The 20,777-nt window shown below is 40.1% G+C and overlaps 1 protein-coding gene across 1 annotated transcript in view; it reads left to right on the top strand.

Moving 5' to 3' along the window:
• The first annotated feature begins 341 nt into the window (after positions 1–341).
• DCC (DCC netrin 1 receptor) overlaps positions 342–20,777 on the top strand; it is a 939,470-nt gene continuing 919,034 nt past the window's right edge. Inside the window, 1 exon segment of the mRNA XM_030567485.1 lies at positions 342–845. Coding sequence (XP_030423345.1) covers positions 755–845 — 91 coding nt within the window. The 5' untranslated portion in view covers positions 342–754.

The following is a 20,777-nucleotide window of genomic DNA, read 5'->3' as shown; positions in this document are numbered from 1 at the left end:
ATGCACAGTATTAAATAGCTCCGTTGAGGAAAAGTTACTTCCCACGCTTTACCTACAGAGGGCATCCCAGCTCATTCATATGTAAACTCAGTGAATGCAGCTGCTGGAAGCAGCAGGGCTCAGGGTTTGTTTTTTTTTTCCAGTGGAATCTTTTCCGTGATCCGGTTGGTTTCTCTCCACTCTCCACGTTTTCCCTTCCAGCCCTCCACTTCTTTGGATCAATGGATGTTACAGCTCTAACTCCCATCTCACATACTGCTGGTGGACAGCTCCAGTAACAAGTGAGAGCTTTACATCCCCCTTCTTTTCCCCCCACACCAACATCTGCCAAGAAGGAAAAAACCCACACACTTTCCCTTTTGTATTCTTCTGATTTTTTTTTCATTTTTTATAAATACATATATATATAGTACTTTGCCCAGCTGTGGAAATGGAGCAACCCCCAATCTTTTGATGCACCCTGGTTCGCTTTTTTGCAGTATTTTTCCATGTATGGTTTTCCAGCATTGGGAGCACCGTTCCCCACCTTTCCCCCTTTTCCTTGAGTTAGTTTCCTAACATCATCTGGAGGCTTGGTGGCTCTTGAACTGAATATAACTTTTTTCCCTCCACATCCCCCAACTCCCCCTTTGCTGAGCCTTGTCAGTGGGGACTGGAGAAAAAAAAAAACCAGAAGAGGAGGAGGCAGGAGGGGCTGTGTGTGTGATTATTGCTGGTGCTCAGGACCCAAATCTCTGTAGGTGCGTGTTGAAATATGGAGAATAGTCTTGGATGTGTTTGGGTACCAAAGCTGGCTTTTCTACTCTTCGGATTTTCTCTGATCAGCCTGAATCTTCAAGTCACCGGTAAGTGATTGCTGCCTTATTTGTCTTTCGCACTCCATGGAGAAGGGTGAATTTTGTAAAATTTGTAAGGAATGTGCCTGTCTCTTATATGTTATCAGACTTGCCCCCTCTTTTGATTTTGTTGTTGTTGTGGATTGGTGTAGGCTTTTGCAGGTAGTTGACAGAGATTTGGAAAGGAGTGAGACAAAATCTGGTTTAGAAGCACCCTGAGCAGCCTTTGAAAAAGGAAAACCAACTGAAAGGAAAGAAACCCCTAAAAATAAAGGAGAAATGTGGGAGGAGGTGGTGATAGCGTGTGTGTGTGTGTATATATACACTGGTTTGTATTCTCCTTTGCACCTGACCACTGTTGCAATTGTATTTATTTGCCTGTGGCTTTTTTTTTTTTTTTGGATCTTCAGGCTAAGATGGGATCTATAGTTTTATTTATATTTTTCAGATGGCAGGGGAAGGGTAAATGATAAAAAGCAAAATATTAGTTCGCAAGATGGAAAATGTAGTTATTTGCAGAGCATCTCCAAACTCCATTTGATTGATATTCTTTGGGGCTGCCTCTCTTTCTTTGCACTTGGCAGGCACATTTTCTGATTAAAAATGGCAAAACTGGTGTGTGTATTGAATTAGGATAGAGAAGGAAAAAGGGGGTATTGAAACTGTGATGTCCGTGTTGGAGGCAGAGAAAAGCTGGGAATTAGAGATTTAAAAATAAATAAATCAGGAATTGGAGTATTAAAGAGAAGTGTTAGGAACTAAGAAAGTGCAGCTTCAATTTGTAGGTGACTGTGTGTGTGTCTCTGTGTATGTGTGTGTGGAGAATGTATGTGGGAAAATATTATTCTCCAGTGATCGTTTTTTCTCCAGAAGAAAATGAGCTGTGTTTCATTAGGAGCAATCTTAGAAGGAGAGAGGCATGAAAAGCAAAAATAAATAAAATAAACACACACAAATTGCTTCCACACCAGCTGCTGCTGAACAATAGAAACCGATATCACCCCCCCTCCACACACACACACACAAACGCTACTAAAGCAGCTTTTTTTGTGATGGGTAAAGGGCTGCATATGAAAGCCTTTGCAAAAAGATCTTTACCCTACACTAATATCATTCAGAATATCAGCTGTATGCAAATAGAAATGCCGTAAATTGTTCATATAGATGATGCTTCCTTTAAAAAAAATATATATATATATGTTATGTTTGTCTTGTTTTGGAGAGCTGGTAAGTGAATTGGGAAGATGCTTATGTTAAATACAAAAAGGTTCATTGTGTGTGTCTGTGTCCCTCAGCAATGTCCTCTGCAATTGCTTGCATGGAAGGTGGGATTTGGGCAATCAGAGCAGGATAATAGGTATCTCTCTTGAATTTCCACCTTAAAGGCTAGTAGATTGGAGACATGTCAGTGATCCTCCTTCTGGAACGATGATTGACTTGCAGACTTTTTTGCGGGCATATGGCGAGTTGGGGTCGTGTGTGCGTGCGAGAGAGGAAGGGAGTGAGGATTCACACTGCCTTAATGATGGAGTGGGGGGGAATGATGTCTGATATTATGCAGAAAACTCATTACAGGAGCAGATTGTTTCCTAGCTGTACATTTTGGTTGTGCATTTCACCCTCTATGTATAATGTGTATTTATTGCATTGCGTTTTGGAGGCATGCATCTCTGTGTTGTACCAAGTTCCCTGATCTGTCCTTTGCAAGCTAGAATTGTGCAAAGTTTTCCCTATGGTTAGCCTCCAGATCCTTCCTGAGATTGTTGTTTTGAGCCCCTTTTTCACAATCTCTGGATTCAACTGACAAAGAAAAGAAAAGAAATCCTGCGTCTTTAAGGAAATGTTGTTAAGTGGCTTTGGCCTCTGCTCATTAGTATCTGAATTTCCACTACTCTTCTTAGTAGCTATTTTCTCTGTTCAGAAACCTAGCAGGGGACTGATAGCGAAGAAAGCATAATTCACTCTATGAAAGGACCAGTAGGAGGTGCCCTTAATAAGGCCAAGTAGCTGGTTTGCTGTTTGGCAAAATTCCCATTTGGCAGGGCATTTAAAGACTTTGTTGACTCGTAACAAAGGGCTTATAGAGATGCAACACAATGGGACTGTATCCTTTCACACTTTCTAACTAAACGCCAAAGCTGGTTTGGAGATGTAAAAATTTGTTAAAAACTTTAATAACAAAGAGCAGCGTTGCACAGTGTCAACATATGAGGCTGAATATGCTACTTTTCTGCCTGAATGAAGTCATTCAAGTCCTTTCCATTCACACTTCCATTGTCTGTAAGATGCAAAACGTTATGTGATAGGTGATCAAAAGTAAAATCCAAGAAAGAATGTGCTTTTACCTGTACAAAATATGAATGCACAGAGGCATATGTTACTGACCAAGAATTGATGGGCAATGTTCACTGTTTTGGAAAAAGAACAGGAAAAGACATTATTAATTAGAACCAGATCTCTGACTATTTAGGACTTAATACTGGAAAGTAATCACATACGTGATACTATATAGTTTGCTTGCCACTCATAATTAAATAAATGCAAACTACTCTTTTGTCTGGAGAGGGAAACAAAAACCAACATGATTATTTATTACTTTACTCCCACATCTGGGTATGCTGTTTAGCATGGTACAACATGTCAGAACCTTGCGGTGCTTGGGCAATATGGCAATCCCTGTCTCTGTGAACGGTGCAGTATAAATCAACAGTGACTTGTCACAACATCCATTTCACACGCAGCACAGTTGCCCTCTGTGTTATGACGCGTGGGTTATATGAATGTGTTAGGTTAGGCTTAGGGCATATGGTTACATGTTTTTAAAAGTTGTGATGGTTATGATTTGAGGGCAAGCATTTCAATCTATATATTTGCAGCTTTGTCTTTTTATAATTACTTGATTTACTTGTACAGAAAAACTATTTGCCTTCTGTTTCTCTTTTTACTTTCTTTCTCCCCCTCCCAGTTTGTGCAAAATTAAGGCCAAATCCTGCTCTCAGTTACATGTGCATAAATATGGACTAATTCTTTCAATGGAGTGTCTCCAGATTTGAAATCAGAATTTCATCCTCTGTTTATTTCTCATTCCTGAATTCCCCTCCAATGTACTTCCCAGCACATAACACAGAACCAGCTGTCTATTCTGGAATCTGAGCCATGATGGTGCCACCTCGATATACACAGCCATGCTAGGCAGACTTAAACCAAGTCTTCTGGAGTGAGTGACTCCAAATACCCACTTGAGGTCCATGTGGAGTTTTGTCTGAGTAAGACCTGCATAATTGGGTCATCAGTTTAAAACAAGCTCTAGTACACTGACAGAGTAGTCTGAATTTCCAAATGGGTCCTTTCAGGGGCGGCTCTCTGCTTTTTGCTGCCCCAAGCGCGGCAGTCAGGCAGCCTTCGGCGGTCTTTCTGCGGGAGGTCCGCTGCCTTCAGTGTATCCACCGCTGAATTACTGCCAAAGCCGTGGGACCAATGGACCTCCCGCAGAAATGCTGCTGAAGTCTCCCTGGCTGCCGCCTCATGAAGACCAGCACGCCGCCCCCCATGGCTTGCCGCCCCAGGCACGTGCTTGCTGCGCTGGTGCCTGGAGCTGCCCCTGGGTCCTCCCGCCCTCTGCCACCACACTAGCATCTTTTCCCTCTGCTAGGCGAAAATCTAGTTTTGTATCACCATTTGTGCAGTGTGCATGTGATATGCCACTGTATTCTCTTTAACTTCACTTTGCAAAGTTACTTGTCATTTGTGTTGTGCTTTTACCTAATCTCCAAGATATGTATATGCAGGTGTGTGTATTCTTAATGCTGCCCAGTTTGGTTTCTTATAGTGCATAAGTGGCATTTCATGAATTCCCTCAACGATATGCTGCCTTTAATAAAATATTTTCTCTTTGATGATCTTTCAGAGTAACTCCTCACAGTCTCACAATGCTCTTACTTTCATCTACACGTACTTTAGAGACCCACCATTGAACCTCTGGCTCTTATTTTCTGCCTAGTAAAAAAGAAGTTATAAAATCAAAATAGTTTTCTATGTGGCTGTTTGTACAGCAAATGCAGCTACCAGGATACAGTTTCTAAACTGATTTTGCAACTGTACTTCTAATGGAAGAGATCCTTGTGGAGGAGATCACTAAATAAATGTGTTTACTACCATACCGTAAGAAGTTTGTCCCATCGCAGTACTTCAAAAACTTGCTAGACTGAGGTGTCCTTGATTTTCCTCTTACACTAATCTTAAACCAGTGTTACAGTGTTGGCTTCAGTGGAGTTACTCCTGATTTATGATAATGCAAATAAGTGGAGAATCTGTCTTTTTACACTGGTAACTAAGGGTCAGGCTCTGGTGTTAATTACACCAGTGTAAATAGGAGTAATTTCATTTACATCAGCAGAGTAACTCCATATTTACAAGTGCAAAACTTGTAGGAGAATTTGACCGTCAAATGCAGATTATGTTTTCCTGTTTATAGCTTCATTTCTGATTGAAATGCAGAATTGTTATAGATGGATCCTATGCAAATAATCTCTCTTTGTTGTAGTATAAATAGAAGTAATTTTCTGAAAATGTTGGCTTTGCCTGTGTGAAATGAATAATGACAACCTTCCACAGAGGCCTTCAAGACTAATTATCTAAAGACAGATGTTGTACCCAAGACAGGCTCTTTCAAAATTTTCCAAGAAGGCCTCGGTGTCATCACCTGCCTTGTAGGTGGGAAATTTCCTGTGCTGTGGAGCAATAATTGGCGCCAGGTGGTTAGGGTTGGCTGGCACAGGCAGCCCAGCTTTTGCCAAGTCCAGTTCATGTTTTCTCTGTTTTTCCTTCTCTTCATTCTCTTTTTGTTGTTTTTCCATTTCTTTTTGTTGTGGGCCGCCTCTTCTTCTTCTTGCTTCCTTCTGTGGGCCACCTCTTTGGCTGCCTGTTCTCTTTGGTAGGCTGCCTCTCTTTCTCTCTCTCTTATTTCCATCTCTGTTTGTTTTATTTCCAGTTGTCGCCTGTGTTCAGCTTCTCTGACTTGTTCTTCGGCCTCAATTTTTGCCTTAGAAGTCATGGTTCCTGTTTTCTTGTGTTGGGGTGCCCTCCGGTGTTTATCTTCTGCACTGCAGGCTCTGTTGCCTCCTAGAGTCTGCCTAGCAACAGTGCCTTTAGCTAATCTTCAATGTTAAGTAAACCTGAAAAACCACTTTATTTGCATTTATATAGTTCTGGTAATGACTCTCAATGGGAGTGCTATTGCGTGACAAAAGACTCTTAATAGCACCTTAATGGTTTCTTGCTTAAGATGCAAGCCACAAACTGCCAGAGAGAGCAGAAAAAAAAATTCTCTCTGGTTCCCTTTTAAAACCAAACTGTTTCTCTCTGCTAAAAAGCCCTTAGCAGAGAAAAGAAAAATATAATATTCCTACTGGCTTCTGGATTCTGTCTATCTCCCAACCGCTGCTACACCATGTCATAACCTTAGTCCCAGATTTGGACCTTAGCGTCCAAAATATGGGGGTTAGCATGAAAACCTCCAAGCTTAGTTACTAGCTTGGACCTGGTACTTGCTGCCACCACCCAAAAACTTAGAGTGTTTTGGGGCACTCTGGTCCCCCTGAAAAACCTTCCCTGGGGACCCCAAGACCCAAATCCCTTGAGTCTCACAACAAAGGGAAATAATCCTTTTTCCCTTCCCCCCTCCAGGTGCTCCTGGAGAGATACACAGACACAAGCTCTGTGAAACTACACAGAGTGACTCCCCCTCTCTGTTCCCAGTACTGGAAACAAAAGTACTTTCCTCTTCACCCAGAGGGAATGCAAAATCAGGCTAGCAAATCCAACACACACAGATCTCCCCCACTGATTTCTTCCTCCCACCAATTCCCTGGTGAGTACAGACTCAATTTCCCTGAAGTAAAGAAAACTCCAACAGGTCTTAAAAGAAAGCTTTATATAAAAAGAAAGAAAAATACATACAAATGGTCTCTCTGTATTAAGGTGATGAAATACAGAGTCAATTGCTTAAAAGAATATTGAATAAACAGCCTTATTCAAAAAGAATACAAATCAAAGCACTCCAGCACTTATATTCATGCAAATACCAAAGAAAAGAAACCATATAACTTACTATCTGATCTCTTTGTCCTTACACTTAGAAACAGAAGATTAGAAAGCAGAAACTACTTCTCCAAAGCTCAGAGAAAGCAGGCAGACAGACAACAAAGACTCAGACACCAAATTCCCTCCACCCAAAGTTGGAAAAATCCGGTTTCCTGATTGGTCCTCTGGTCAGGTGCTTCAGGTGAAAGAGACATTAACCCTTAGCTATCTGTTTATGACAACATGGTTCTGTTAAAATAATCCCTAGGGTGAATCATTGACTTACATTTTATATCTCTACTACAATCCAAGGTAAACATGTTAGGCCTAATTCTGATTTCAGCTATACCACAGTTATAGTAATGTATCTTCACTGACTTCAGTGGAGTTGCTCCTGATTTGAACCAGTGTGAGATCTGCATATGTAGGGTTCCACCCTGCAGGTTGTTGAATGCCTTCTACATTCATTGAGTCAGCACCTGACAGAAAGCATGTCACCTTTCTGAAGTCTGGGTTCTTATTGCTACACTTTCAATAAAATGGGTAAATTATTGACTTTGTCATTTTGGGAAGCTTTGCACACCCCAAATTCAGATTTGCACAAGCAACCTCTTTGATTTGTGTATGCATGTCTGAGATTCTGGGTGCACAAAAATGAGATGTCATTATCTCTACTCCTCAAGCCCAGGGGACAGAATGTTGAGTGCAAATTTCAAGGCTGGGTTGAGGCCATAATGTTATGCAGACTTTAGCAGCAGAATGATTGTACTGTATTGTACCAGACCTCCTGTCAAATATTTTTCACTCCCATCTTAAAGATTTTCTTCTCAAATGTTATGAGCATTTGTGGAGATGTCCCAAGTTGCTATTGGTTTTGATCCTCATGAAATAACAATTAGTGTGTTCACTGCATATGCACCCACTCTCTTCCTTGCTTTCCATAAAGTTTGCTGGTTTTTTTTAGCACTCTTTCTGATGATAAGCAACTGTAATTGCTAACTAATGCTCAGAATGCTTGATGCTTGTGTATCCTAGTTTAATGTTGGTAGAATGTCTTTGTCTTAAACATTAAAGAGATTCATTCCTTTGGGTCTGCCATATAGAATACTTTAAGGAAAGCTATCAAATTAGCTTTATTCTATAAATAGCAATGGCTGAAAGTTATAAAGAGTAGTTTGTGATTTCTGATTATCAATACACTGATAAAGCAGAGTATATTTTTCTTCAAAGATAACACAATGGATAACTGACCTTTCAGAATTGTTTCTTTTAAACAATGTTTGTCAATTTTCGATTTGATATGAAAGTCTACAGCTATATTGGGATAATGTAAGAACGCCTCATTTGGTAGTTTATAGATATCCTCATGGTAAAGGAAACTGCAGCTACAGAGAGACATGAAAAAATGCACAATTACATATCTGTTTCAGTCTCCATTGATGGCAATCATTTACCAGCAGTAATACCAATACATACTGTAATTTTATAAATGCTATGAATACTCAAACTATATTGAAAACTAGTTAAGCGGCTGCCCAAAGAATTGGTAAAATACTACTTATCAAACAGAGAAGCCCTTTAAAGAGATACTATCACCATGGAAATTAAATGTCCACCTGAAAATTTGGTTCCTACTCTTGCTACAAATATAGCCTCCTAAAGCTCTTAGAAGACAAACGTTTTACTGAAGGAGTTTCCCATCAAATTTGAGGAGATCAAAGACCAATTTCAGGCTGGCATCCCATCCACAGATGAAGACAATTTTAGATGAATGCACTGCTTTAAGCCTCAAACAACTCTCTATATGCAAATTCTTGGAATCTTTCAGTCTGAGGTGACAGAAGTACCGCCCTTGGATCTTGTCTTGGGCTAAGAGCTCCCAGGTGTTGAGGTCAACACTGCAAGATTGGAGGTTGCAGTCAGTGGCGTAGCCAGGTTTTCAGTGTAGGGGGAGCAAACATAAAAAAGGTGCCCTCCCTCGGCTCCCTCTCTGACCACACCCCCCCGACTGGACCCCCCCCCCCGCTCACCTTCTATCCTGTGCCGTGGCCTGTCCCTGGCCTGCTCCTAGCACTCAGCGCACTCCACGCAGGGCTCGCCAGCCAGGTGGCCTGAAAGGCACAGGGGCCCTTTCACCTCCCCCCGCATTAGCAAGGGGGGTGGGGTGGGGAGTGCTTGGCCACCAAGCCTGGAGCCGAAGAGCCAGCCCCTTCGCTTCTCCGGCCTCGCCTGCCACCCCTGCATGGCTCCTCCGGACGTGCTGTTGCTTTTTAACAATAAGCCATAGTGGTTTTAGGCACTTTACTGGTTTGCCAAAGTCTCCCCGCAACACCTCTGGCCGTGCTGCTGGCAGCGCCGGCCAGCAGGCGCTGCTTCCGCCCCTGCTGCCCTGAGGGGAAGTGGCTGCTTCCACTGAACCCCGCTAGCTATGCTACTGGTTGCAGTGAAGAGTGTCTTCATAGCGTTTTCTTGGTCTGCCCCTAAAATGGGTTCCAGTCTGCAGTTCTCCACAAAAAGATGGTTTTCAGTATTTTACTGTCAGACCACATGGCCACATTGCCTCAACCATGCTCTCACTATAAAAGCATCGTTGCACGAGATGTTGCAGCACCCAAGGACCTCAGTGTTTGGAATAAAATCTTGCCATTTAACTCCCACTATCCACCATAGACATCATAAGTTTTATGTGACGTTGATAACCAGTCCATGTATTTCAGCCATACAAGAGTGTTGTGATGGTAATGGCATGCCAAACATCAGCTTTTGTTTGCAGTCGAACACTGTGTTTGTTCCAGAGATGTTGCTAAAGTTTTCCAAAGGGATCGTTGGCTGCACCAATGCACTTTGTAATGTCATTGTCAGTCACTGCATCTCATGAAATGACACTGCCTAGGTAGCAAAATTTGTCAATGATCTTGAGTGGTGCATCATTAATTGACACAACTAGAGTAGCTGCAGTATTTCCCAACGCTAGATCATGACTTCAGTCTTCCTTAGGCTGATCATTAAGCCAAAATGATTTGCTGCACATGCAAAGCAGTCAATAAACAACTGAAAGCCCCTGATATTATGGATCAATAAAGCATCAGCAAACAGTTTGTGAAAAATTGTCTTCATCACGTCTTTACATGCAAGAAATGCAGATTCAAGACCACTCCATCCATGGGGTACTACGTAGAAATGACACAATCAGTACTATTGTACATTTTGTAGATAGTCATTTTCACTGTTTTGTTGATCTGCTGGCAACCTGTCTCAAGCATTAGTACTGCATGAAAACCTCATTTTCAAACCCTGCCTGCAGGGAGAGCTCACATAGAATCACAGAAGTGTAGGACTGGAAGGGACATCAATAGGTCCTGTTCCCTGCACTCAAGGCAGGACTACGTAATAACTAGACTATTCCCGACAGGTGTTTGTCTGACCTGTTCTTAAAAACATCCAACAAAGGAGATGCCACAACCTCCCTAGGCAATTTGTTTAATTGCTTAACTACACTGACAGTTAGGAAGTTTTTTGTACTCGCTCCCTTCCTCTCCCCACACCATCCCAGTTCAGAAATACCTAAGCCAAAATTGAAAAGGCAGCAATAATCAGGCAAACAGACGTGTGCCGAGAGAATGAGGAGGTAGATGGATGGATCTGATAGAGGACTGTTGTGAACATCTGCTGGGAAGCAGAAAAAACCCTTGTAACCCTTTCTAAAGGTGTGTTTTTAAGTGTAAAGTTTCAGGAACATCACGTGTTTTCTAAGGACTTGATCCAAATCCCACTGAAATCAATGGAAACACTCCTTTTGCCTCCAGTGGACTTTTGGATCAACTGAGCACTGGCTGATGAGACTATTGAGATTGGAACCAACAGCTGTTGTACTTTCCTTCTTTTGATTGCTCAGGTTCATGATGGACTCCTGGCTCAACTTATTGCTGGACTTGAGGCCTTGGATAATACCAAGTGCTATATTGGAGGTCAGAGTAGATGATCACAATGGTTCTTTCTGGCCTTAGAATCTATGAATTGCTTTAACATCTGCTCCATCCTCTCTTGGAGTTTTGTAGGCTGAACTTCCAGGAAGTTAGACTTATTGAAATAATACTTCCCAATATCCTCTACTATGATCTTACAACTGGAAGCTGGGGAGAAGTGTGCAATAAACACATGGGAACACACTTCAAAATGTCATAATCGCTAAAATACCTGATTTATGCTCTCAATTTCCCAGACAATTAAAAGTAACCAGTAACAAATGAATACAATCAGGAATGTAATTGCTTTTAAGATGAATACAGAAGAAGATTACTTGTCATCTAGGATTTCTGGTCATGAATTATAGAAGATGTCCAAAGTCCCAGGTACCCTGCGAACAGAAAATATAGGCTACACCGTGCAGTTGCTGCTGTCAAGTATAATAATGTACCCTGTAGAATAAATAGGAAACCACTATGAATTGTCAGGCTATAATTCTACCATTGGGTTCTGGAAATGAGTTGAACTGAAGGTAAAACTCATCTGACCAGAAGAGTCCTAAAATGGAAATATAGTCTCAATTCATTTTTTAAAATTTTTTTACATAATACATGGTTCCATAGTCCTGTACACGCCTACCAATACCTGAAGGGTTCAGATACTATGGTGGTATGATCTATGTATATATATGGATGGGATGTATGGGTAGCTAATTTCTATGCTTCCAGATAGTACTTGCTTGCTGCTTTTCTCTCCTCCTGCTTCTCCTCCTCAAACTACATTAGCTCCCATTGCTGCTTCCAGTTCCCCAAACTTCTTGATGTCTTCTATTACAGCTAACCTTCCAACTCTGGGTTAATCTCCACCAGAGCAGTTTTGCCCTCTGCTCCACTTGCTTTTGTTACACCGCCACCACAGTGGCTATTTGATGGAATGGATGGATGGAATAAAGTGATTTTCTTAGACAAAAGACCAAAGAGAACAGAGAGAAGCTGTGGCATGGTAAATTGGGTTGAGGCTAATTTTGCTCTCTCTACCTGGTGTTTTGATACGGTAGAGGACGATACATTCTGAAAAAATAAATACTGGTTTGTTGGCTTTGTCGCCTTTCCCTGACTGGTTATGGATATGAGAGCTGAGTCTTAAATCTCCAAGGGAAAATGCTTAGGGCCAAATCCTGGCTCGGGTTGTTCATGCCTGAAAAGCTGAAGCCAACAAGGGAAACCTGAATCACAATTTATCTATCCACTTCTATGCCCAATTCTGGTTTCCCAGCAAACCTACAGATAATTAGATGAAGAAATTCATCCATTTTAATGCCAGAAGAGACCTTTAGGTAATTTAGTCTGATCTGCTGTATAACGTGGGACATAGTATTTCACCCAGTTACACTTATACTGAGTCCAGTAACTTGCCTGATTAAAGCATCTCTTCCAAAAAGGTATCCAGTCTTGATCTGAAAACCTCAAGAGATGGAGAATCCACCACTTGGTAGTTTGTTCCCATGGTTATTCACCCTCACCAGTGATTTTTTTTTTTGGCCTTATATTTAATCTGAATTTGTTTGACTGTATCTCCACCCATTGGTTCTTGTTACATCTTTCTCTGCTGAATTAAAGAGCCCTGGTATTTTCTTCATATGAAGGTGTACACCATGATAAGTCACCACTCAGTGTTCTTTTGGGTTAGCTGAACAAATTGACCATAGAGGCCCTGATAGTCTGTGTATGCAGCCTCACCTGTCCCATTCCATGTCATTTATGCTGCTACTGTCAGGAATATTCTGTGTGAGAACAGCCAATAATTAGTCCCATAAATATTCTTTCAGGGGCTCAGTCCAACATTTTCCTGTTGACATCATTGTTTTCGTCTTTGAATATGTTTTAAGGTGTAAGATAAAAGAAAAGTATCTGAAAGCCAAAATTGGTTCAGCAAATCTCAGGAATCTCTCTGCTAGGGATGTCTGAAGGCCTATGACTATATTAACTATCTGACTGACTGCTGAACTGGTAGGCATTTCCACCTGGCTATACAGCTCCAGAAAGCAGTACTTACAGGAGATGCAATCCAGGGCAAGATCGATTGATATAATTATATAAAGCGCGTCTTTCTAGGGGAAGGATTTCCAAAAGCATTGTGATTTTTTTATTTTAAATAAAAGTTGCTTCCTTATGAGTTGAACAGACGTCTAAGGAAGTAGTGGGGTACTTGCGGGATACCTGCAGGCATACCAAGCGGAGTTAGGTACTTTAGTCCCCAGCCATGCCTACTTAAAAGTGCTCATTTGGTGCTGAGTTCACATGCTGACCTCCTTCTTCTTTGAGGTTCTCTCTGATCCTTTCCCTCTTGCTAGCTGAAGACTGAAAAGCATTGAAAAACTACTCTTTGGGGGGGTTCTAGCTAGAATATCCACGCTTTTCCTCTTTATTACATGGAGTGAGGGAGGGAGTATTTTAAAGAACTCTTTGGGCCTCAGTCTATATGCTCTTCTTTTTCTCTTTGCTGCCTCTCTAATGCTCAGGAAAAATGGCACTTAAAAGTGTCCCCTCAGCTTTTCTCCTCCTCTCCTCTCTCAGATTCTCTGAAGCTGATGACACACCACAGAACATCTTCAGAATGATTCCCTGATGCAGTGACCTGGTTCTGAACTTTACTTTGTATTACTCAAGTGCTGTGGGCTCTTGTACAGGTTGAGGTTTTGTGACATTATCTTGGTGGCAGGTGTTTTTGTAAAGCTCCTGGTGGACAGCTATAAAGCTCAGGTGTTTTTAAGAGCATTTTTTTTATTATTAAGAGTCTCGTGGAGAAATGTTTGTGTGAGCTCACCAAGGAAACCCTTGGGCTTTGTAGTGTGTGTGAAAGTAGGTTGGAATTATATGACATTTCTCAGTAGTTTGTTTGCTGGGATGTGTGGGTGTTTTCCCTGATTTATCAAATTTTGTAATTTTCATAGTCATTTGTAAATTTCACAGTATCTTTCACACAGTATTCCTGCTATCCAAAGTAAAAATCAGTTCATACTGGCTCACCTCCTTTTGTATACTGTGTATGCTTCTGAAATAGCACTTGGGGAAGGAGACTTCCCTAACTCCCCATTCCTTATTCACCACAGATTCACCTCGTTTGCTTTAAGAACTAAAACCTCCAAAATGGTCCACTGCTCATAAGATTGAAAAGCTTCATCGGAATCAATGAAGAACATCTTGTTATACACCTGAAATTATTTTAAGGCCTTAGGTTTTAGACTTTGTTTTAGAAAAAGGAGGTTGGGGAAATTTTTGGTGAAAGAAAACTTTTTTCAGATAAATTAAACATTTTAATGTAGTGTTGGGGACACAAAACGAACATGTATCAGATGGGTAGCTGTGTTAGTCTGGATCTGTAAAAGCAGCAAAGAAGAATCCTGTGGCACCTTATAGACTAACAGAGGTTTTGGAGCATGAGCTTTCGTAGGTGAATACCTACTTTGTCAGATGCGTGAACATGGTTATCATATAATATAAGAATATCAGTGTGAAACTGGCTATTTTCACTTCTGTTTCTAATCAATCTCAATTTTCTGCTTAGGATGAGTGAAATGTAAAATTGACATTATGGTCTATGAAGCTTTTTGCAGTAATTGAAAGGTGTCATTTCATTGCCACCTATAAATGAGAGTTTCCTTGCCTGCTACAGGGACAACTATGAGGCAGCTTCTATTTTATAGTTTAAAAATACCCCTCAACTGGCCCAAATGTGGGAAGCAATATTTAACAGAGTTACAAATGAAGGAGACCAAAAATCATTCATGTTAGAAATTTTAAAGTGCTGCAGGAGTCATCCCATTACTGCAAATTATTCCTTCTATAAAACACAATTTAATGATTCTTTCTCATGTAAATAACTTTTGGGAATAAAAGAGAAGGGGAGACCAAATTTTGGAACTAAAACAAGTGATGTCCCATGGAATAATAGGTACATTTGAATATCTTCAGTTCAGATGCAGAATGTTACATTCTGACTCTCTATGCATTCTCTCTCTCTCTCTCTCTCTCTCTCTGGATCATATAGCCTGAAAAGCGTTGGGGAACGTGACATAAACAAAACAGCGGTACTTCCACACTGTTCCAGCAGCTTTCCTAAGCTCCAAGTATTAAAGAGTAAATTAATTTTTTTTTTTTAAAATCTGCCTATGTTAATGATCTAGAAGTTATAATAGAGAAAATGATTCACTTAATATCTGGGGCCAGATACACAGCTGATGTAAATCTTCAATGACATGAATGGAGTTACACCAATTTAGATCAGCTAATTTTTGTCGGAACAATAACCTTTTAATGCAATTTGCTGATGATGATTTTGCATGTTCCACATCATAACATAGATATTAACTCTTTCTTCACAACCACAGTAGACTAGTCAGACTTTGCTAAAGCAGCTGTACTGATATTAAAAGTGTTATTAACATCACTGCTGAGGCCATTCTAGCATCAGTAACACAATCAGGTTTTCATCTTTGTGCAGGGAATTTGTTGGGAGCTGATATTATATTATTAAAGTATTAGTTATATCTTGATTTGGGCATAACTGAATTGTATCATATTAATAAAACACAATTAAAATCAATGGCAGATGATACTGCTGTGAGGATGTGGGCACTTGTGGTTGTTTATAATGCTCTACCAACAGTTCACATGAACAAAAGCATGGATTGTTTTAAAATGAGCAAATTTTCCAGGACTGATGGAGTTTTTTTCCTGATTAAATGTGTATGCTGGCAAAGAACCACCCCAATCCCTTGGCACAGTTGCTTTGTTTTGGATTGTCTTTGTGAATCAAGAGTGAAATAGTTTTGATCTCTAACAGGCAGTGAAATAATGCTGGGTTTTATACTCTTTCTTAAGCTTAAGCCCCATTTAATGCAAATTCTCAAAGTATTGCAGAGTGAGGCCATGAATTGAGAATGAAAAGGTAGAGTCCAATGTGCTGTGAGCCTTGTCCGTTAAACATGCAGTGCTTTAGCCATATTGTCCAGCTATTTTTATCATCAGCTCTCATAGTAGATCCTTGGAATGGGAGATGCAGCCGTTAAACATAGCTATAAAACTAGCTAGCATCACAAAATGCATTGAAACTGTGAGTCTTGGGATAATAAGTTCAAATCCTAACAGAAAAACTGGAGTGGAATCTAAAATAGAAGGATCATAGTGGTGTACTCCCAGGTCTGTGCTGCGCCAGCGATATTGTTCTTATTGATGAAATCCAACATTGTCCCTCAGGGAAGTAAAAAGAAAGCTATAGATTCTTTGCTGGTTATTTCATTCACTACTCATCAGAGGTGGACACCAACAAGCACTGGTGGCACAGAGGCCTCCGGCTGTAACAGTAGTGCAAAGGAAAGATACTGCTGTGAAAATGCAAGATGAACAAGATTATCTGTCACTATGAGCTATGAGACTTAAGAGAGTTGTAATGCTGGGAGTCTGTTATAGCAAAAGCATGGTCAATGTTGTACCATTCATTATTTTTAAAGCAGTGCTTCTCACTGTTTTTAATGGGAAATGCTGATTAAAAATTGAGAGTGATTTGGTCCCATATTACTAAAGAATTCTCAGACTATGGATAAGTAGAACAACCTCGGTGTAATTCAAATGGCCTTTACATTTGATGGGCATTTACTGTATTTTCTTGTTCACGTTGCGAAAGTCTGCCTCTGTAAACGAATTCTGTGTGTGTTCATTAATATGCCAACTAACTGATAGGCACTATTTAGTTTTGATTATTTCTGACATCTTCTCTCTTGTCAAAAATGGCAGTGGGTTACTTTGTGCTGTGCTCTGTACAATGCCCTCTATCAGTGTATTCCTGTATGATATGCAAATGTGATGTGTCAGAAGTAAATAAACCTTTTATGTGGGGTTGGCCAGGGTCACCGCTTGACTGAGAAACTCCCAAAGAACACCCAGTTGCTGTGAGAAGTGAGGCTGATGTTTCAGTTGGTGGCACTTTTCTCAAAGATAAAACTGAATCAATGCTGCAGGTTATAGAGACATAAAGGTTAAGGGCAGAAAGAACCACCAGATCATCTGGTATCACAGCGCACCAACACCACCAGGCATCCCCACCCTAAACCCAACAACCAAAATTAGATCAAAATGTCAAAGCCTTGAGGAAACTAAACTATTATGAGCCACAGGCAGAGAATAGGAGGGACCAAGGGCACTAGTGCCCCAAACCCTGCAGCAGCAGAGAATTAAGTGAGATATACCCAGATGATTCTGGCAAATGACCCACATGATCCTGGCAAGCAACAGTGGGCCATAGTGTTTCTGAAATGTAAAACTAAAATCCAAACCACAAGTGGTTAATGATTCCACGTCTCTTTTCATGAGCAGGGGTGTTACTACTTGTGTCTTGGCCAAATTCCAACTTGGTTAATTGCATTCTGCTTCCCTAATTTTCCCTTTCATTTTTTCAATCAGATACATTATTTTACACTTCCTTTCCTAATCTGCTGTGCAGTGGACTGTTACACTTCTCCTACCTTCCACTCCAGAGGCAGCTCCATTTTAGTCATGGGACAACTCCACTGTGATGTCAGTGGTGAGACTATGCTTAATGTTAAGTCAGTGTGAAAATCTTTACAGAATCAGGGATTCAATTGGTAAAACACTTTCCTTTTAGAAGAAAAGTGCTATACAAATGTAATATGTTACTATTATAAAAGCTAATCCTACTAATTCTGATACAACCCAAATGAACATGTGAGTTAGCTCAACAATAAATAAAACTTAAAAGGTAGTTCCACAAAAGTACAAATAAGGATTTATCCTCTCTTCATTTATCCCCAGCTAGCTGAATTTTGTTACTCATATTACCTGAACATGTGTTGCTTCACATATAGGAGGAATGTACAACATAAGAATATTAGTGAATAATTGTCTCCACAAAAATCCTAGGAATGTGACTTCCATAAGGGAGTAATTGGTCTTTTCAAGTTATGTAAGAATAACAGGTAAACTTTCTCCTGAAGTCATTTGAAGACATCTTTCACAAACTATTACGAAAAAAATGTTCTTGCTTTCGGTCCATTGGTCTTTGAATGGTAAGTGGAAAAACACTCCCTTGTAGCTAAAAGCTTTTTTTCCCCCCTTCTCTGTCATCACTCCAGATAATTTTCTTTACATTCTGTGCCCTAGTGAACTGAAGAGCAGATGGAGAACGCCCCTCTGTATTCATATGAGCTATCACAGGTGACTTAACCACATTACCTCTAATGTCACCACTCTCTTCATTATACACCTTCTGGGCAGATGCACAGCAAGCCCACACAGAAAAGTAATGACAGCAGTAAGCAAAAGGTAAATAAGAAAATCAGGGGCATATGTACCTTGGCTCCATAATCTGTATTGCAGGAATGTCCACATTTTTCCCACCAGAGGGCTTCATTGCCAACTTTCTAGCAAAATAAGGGCTACAACTAATGAGAGAGCCCATTCTGCTCTTTATTGATATTGCAATGTATGGCTTTGTAGGTTTTTTTGTTCTGTTATATTGTTGTGAACTCAAGCTGCAGGCTTCTTGTGGCAGAAAGTCCATTTGAACAGAGGAGTGGGGAGAGTGAAACAATGGAACATTAAATAAAATATATTTTAAATATAATAGGTGAGAAACATGTTAGTAGATATAGTTAATGGGACTGATCCAAAGCCCATTGAAGTCAATGAAAGACTGATCATTGAGTTCAGTGGTCTTTGGATCAGTCCCAGTAACTGTAAGTTCTGAACTAAGTGAGCAGATTTCTTGTCCTTGGTTTCTTGGGGTTTAATTTGGTGTGTATCTTCAAATATGTAATAAATCCACTTCTAATCTCTGGGGAAGGAAATTGATGGGCTCCTCAATGGTATAAGAGCATCTGGTTCCTTATCCTTTCTGTGTCCCAGTCACTAGAGGGTGACATCATTCAGTTAGCATATTACAGGTACTCTGTCTTGTACTAGTGTGCTAGGGTATAAGAAAGATTCTCCCTTCCCCACTCTTAGCATTTTAATGTCACAGTAAACACCTAATTGTCTCTGTCACTTTGTGGGACAAATGGACATTTGGACGTTGGCACTCACTCAGACGAAATGCTCCTTAGCGTACTGCACAGGTAGATACATGGTTATTGCCCACACTCTGAAACCCCATATCACTGTTAAAAGCAGCAAAGAGTCCTGTGGCACCTTATAGATTAACAGACATATTGGAGCATGAGTTTTCGTGGGTGAATACCCTCTTCTTCGGATGCATGCAACAGTGTGTATTCACCCATGAAAGCTCATGCTCCAACACGTCTGTTAGTCTATAAGGTACCACGGGACTCTTTGCTGCTTTTACAGACACAGACTAACACGGCTACCCTTCTGATACTGTTAAAATAGTTTCCTGTATTTCAGTAATTATTTACTTAACTTAAAGCCCAGGCAGAATAGTATCAGACCTGTTCCACTCTGTTACACTAGTTTGAATCTGGCATAACTGCATTGACTTCAGTCGCATTATATTAATCAGGTATTATGCTGATGTAAGTGAGAATCATGGAATCTTGGCAGTAAGTGCTTTAATTTACTGGACAAAAATCGTGCTATAATTTGCATCCTTCAGTATGAGCCTGCAAATCCCTCTAGAGTCTGTGGGTTAAATTCTGCCTTCTGTTATATTTAGTGATTTCAGTGGGAGTTGCACGTGTGTGAATGAGAGTAAAATATAGCCCTATGTATATTCACCGCTTAACAGAAAGTGAGAGAGTTCGGTAGACTGGTAGTAAGGAAAACAATAGTAGCAACCTAAAATGCTGGAAGTGCAATTAACTCTGATCGAAAAATTGCAGCTAAAAACCGCAGTGGTAATTATTTCCCATCTTCTAAAGTGACATGTAACATTTGAACAAACAAGCTGGATGGATTTAGCTTTAACAGCAGATTTAGCTATTATTGGTAGGGAGAAAATAGCCTTAATATTATTTGGGTTTCTGAGACCCAGAAATTTGCTGCCAGATTAAACACATCCTAGCAATCATTTGCCACTGTGTTGCGATGCTATTTTCAAAAACCTAAAATAATAATGTGCACTGTAAGTCATGTATATAGCAATTTCTCTTCCCCTTATAGTATTAGGAAATTTCATATAGTTTTGATCTATAGTGTAAATTAGGCCAACAAAGTGCTGTGCTATGTCTTCATTAAAAGAAGAGACTGTAATAATGAAAGTATGTAGCGTAGTGTTGCAGGGTTGTTTTTTTAATTATGAACATTCAGTACTGTTTCCATACTTCTGCTTCAGTTGGCATTGAGCAACATATAGTCAATTAATCCATATGTCCACTTTCTCTTAAAGAGATGATGTTTCATTGAAAAAAAAATATCTGTGATCAGTGCACCATTTATTAAATAATCACTTTTTAAATAGAAATTTAGTGACTCTTTCTATCAAGTATAATAGTTAATGCTATTTGGGATCATGGTTTTGAAGAGAACATGTATTTCTAACATTTACTATGTTATATCAAAAGTGGGATTTAATTTAGTGCCAACTCTCACTATCCTGGATTTTCCCACTTTTGCCTCCAAAAAAGACAAACAGGGAATTTAACATGAGGCATGAATGTGCTTGTAACAAATGATTGGAAGTAAATCAAAATTGCTGTGCACTGAAATTTGGTGAAGTATGGCTTTTAAAGCCTCTGCAAAACCCCAAACTTAACCAAATGTCTTCAGAAGTTTGAAAAAGTTTTATTAACTTTGATTAGGATCAGGATTTGTTTTCCTTTGTTTTAATTTTCTTCCGGGTATCTGCACTTCCAGGTATCAGCAGAAGTTGATTTGCTTATTAGCCATGGAAAAGGCTGTTTTTGTGGTATTCCCTATCTGGCCA

Source organism: Gopherus evgoodei, chromosome 6, assembly GCF_007399415.2.
Source record: "Gopherus evgoodei ecotype Sinaloan lineage chromosome 6, rGopEvg1_v1.p, whole genome shotgun sequence".
NCBI classification, from domain to species: domain Eukaryota; kingdom Metazoa; phylum Chordata; order Testudines; family Testudinidae; genus Gopherus; species Gopherus evgoodei.
This window is presented reverse-complemented; position numbering and strand designations above follow the sequence as displayed.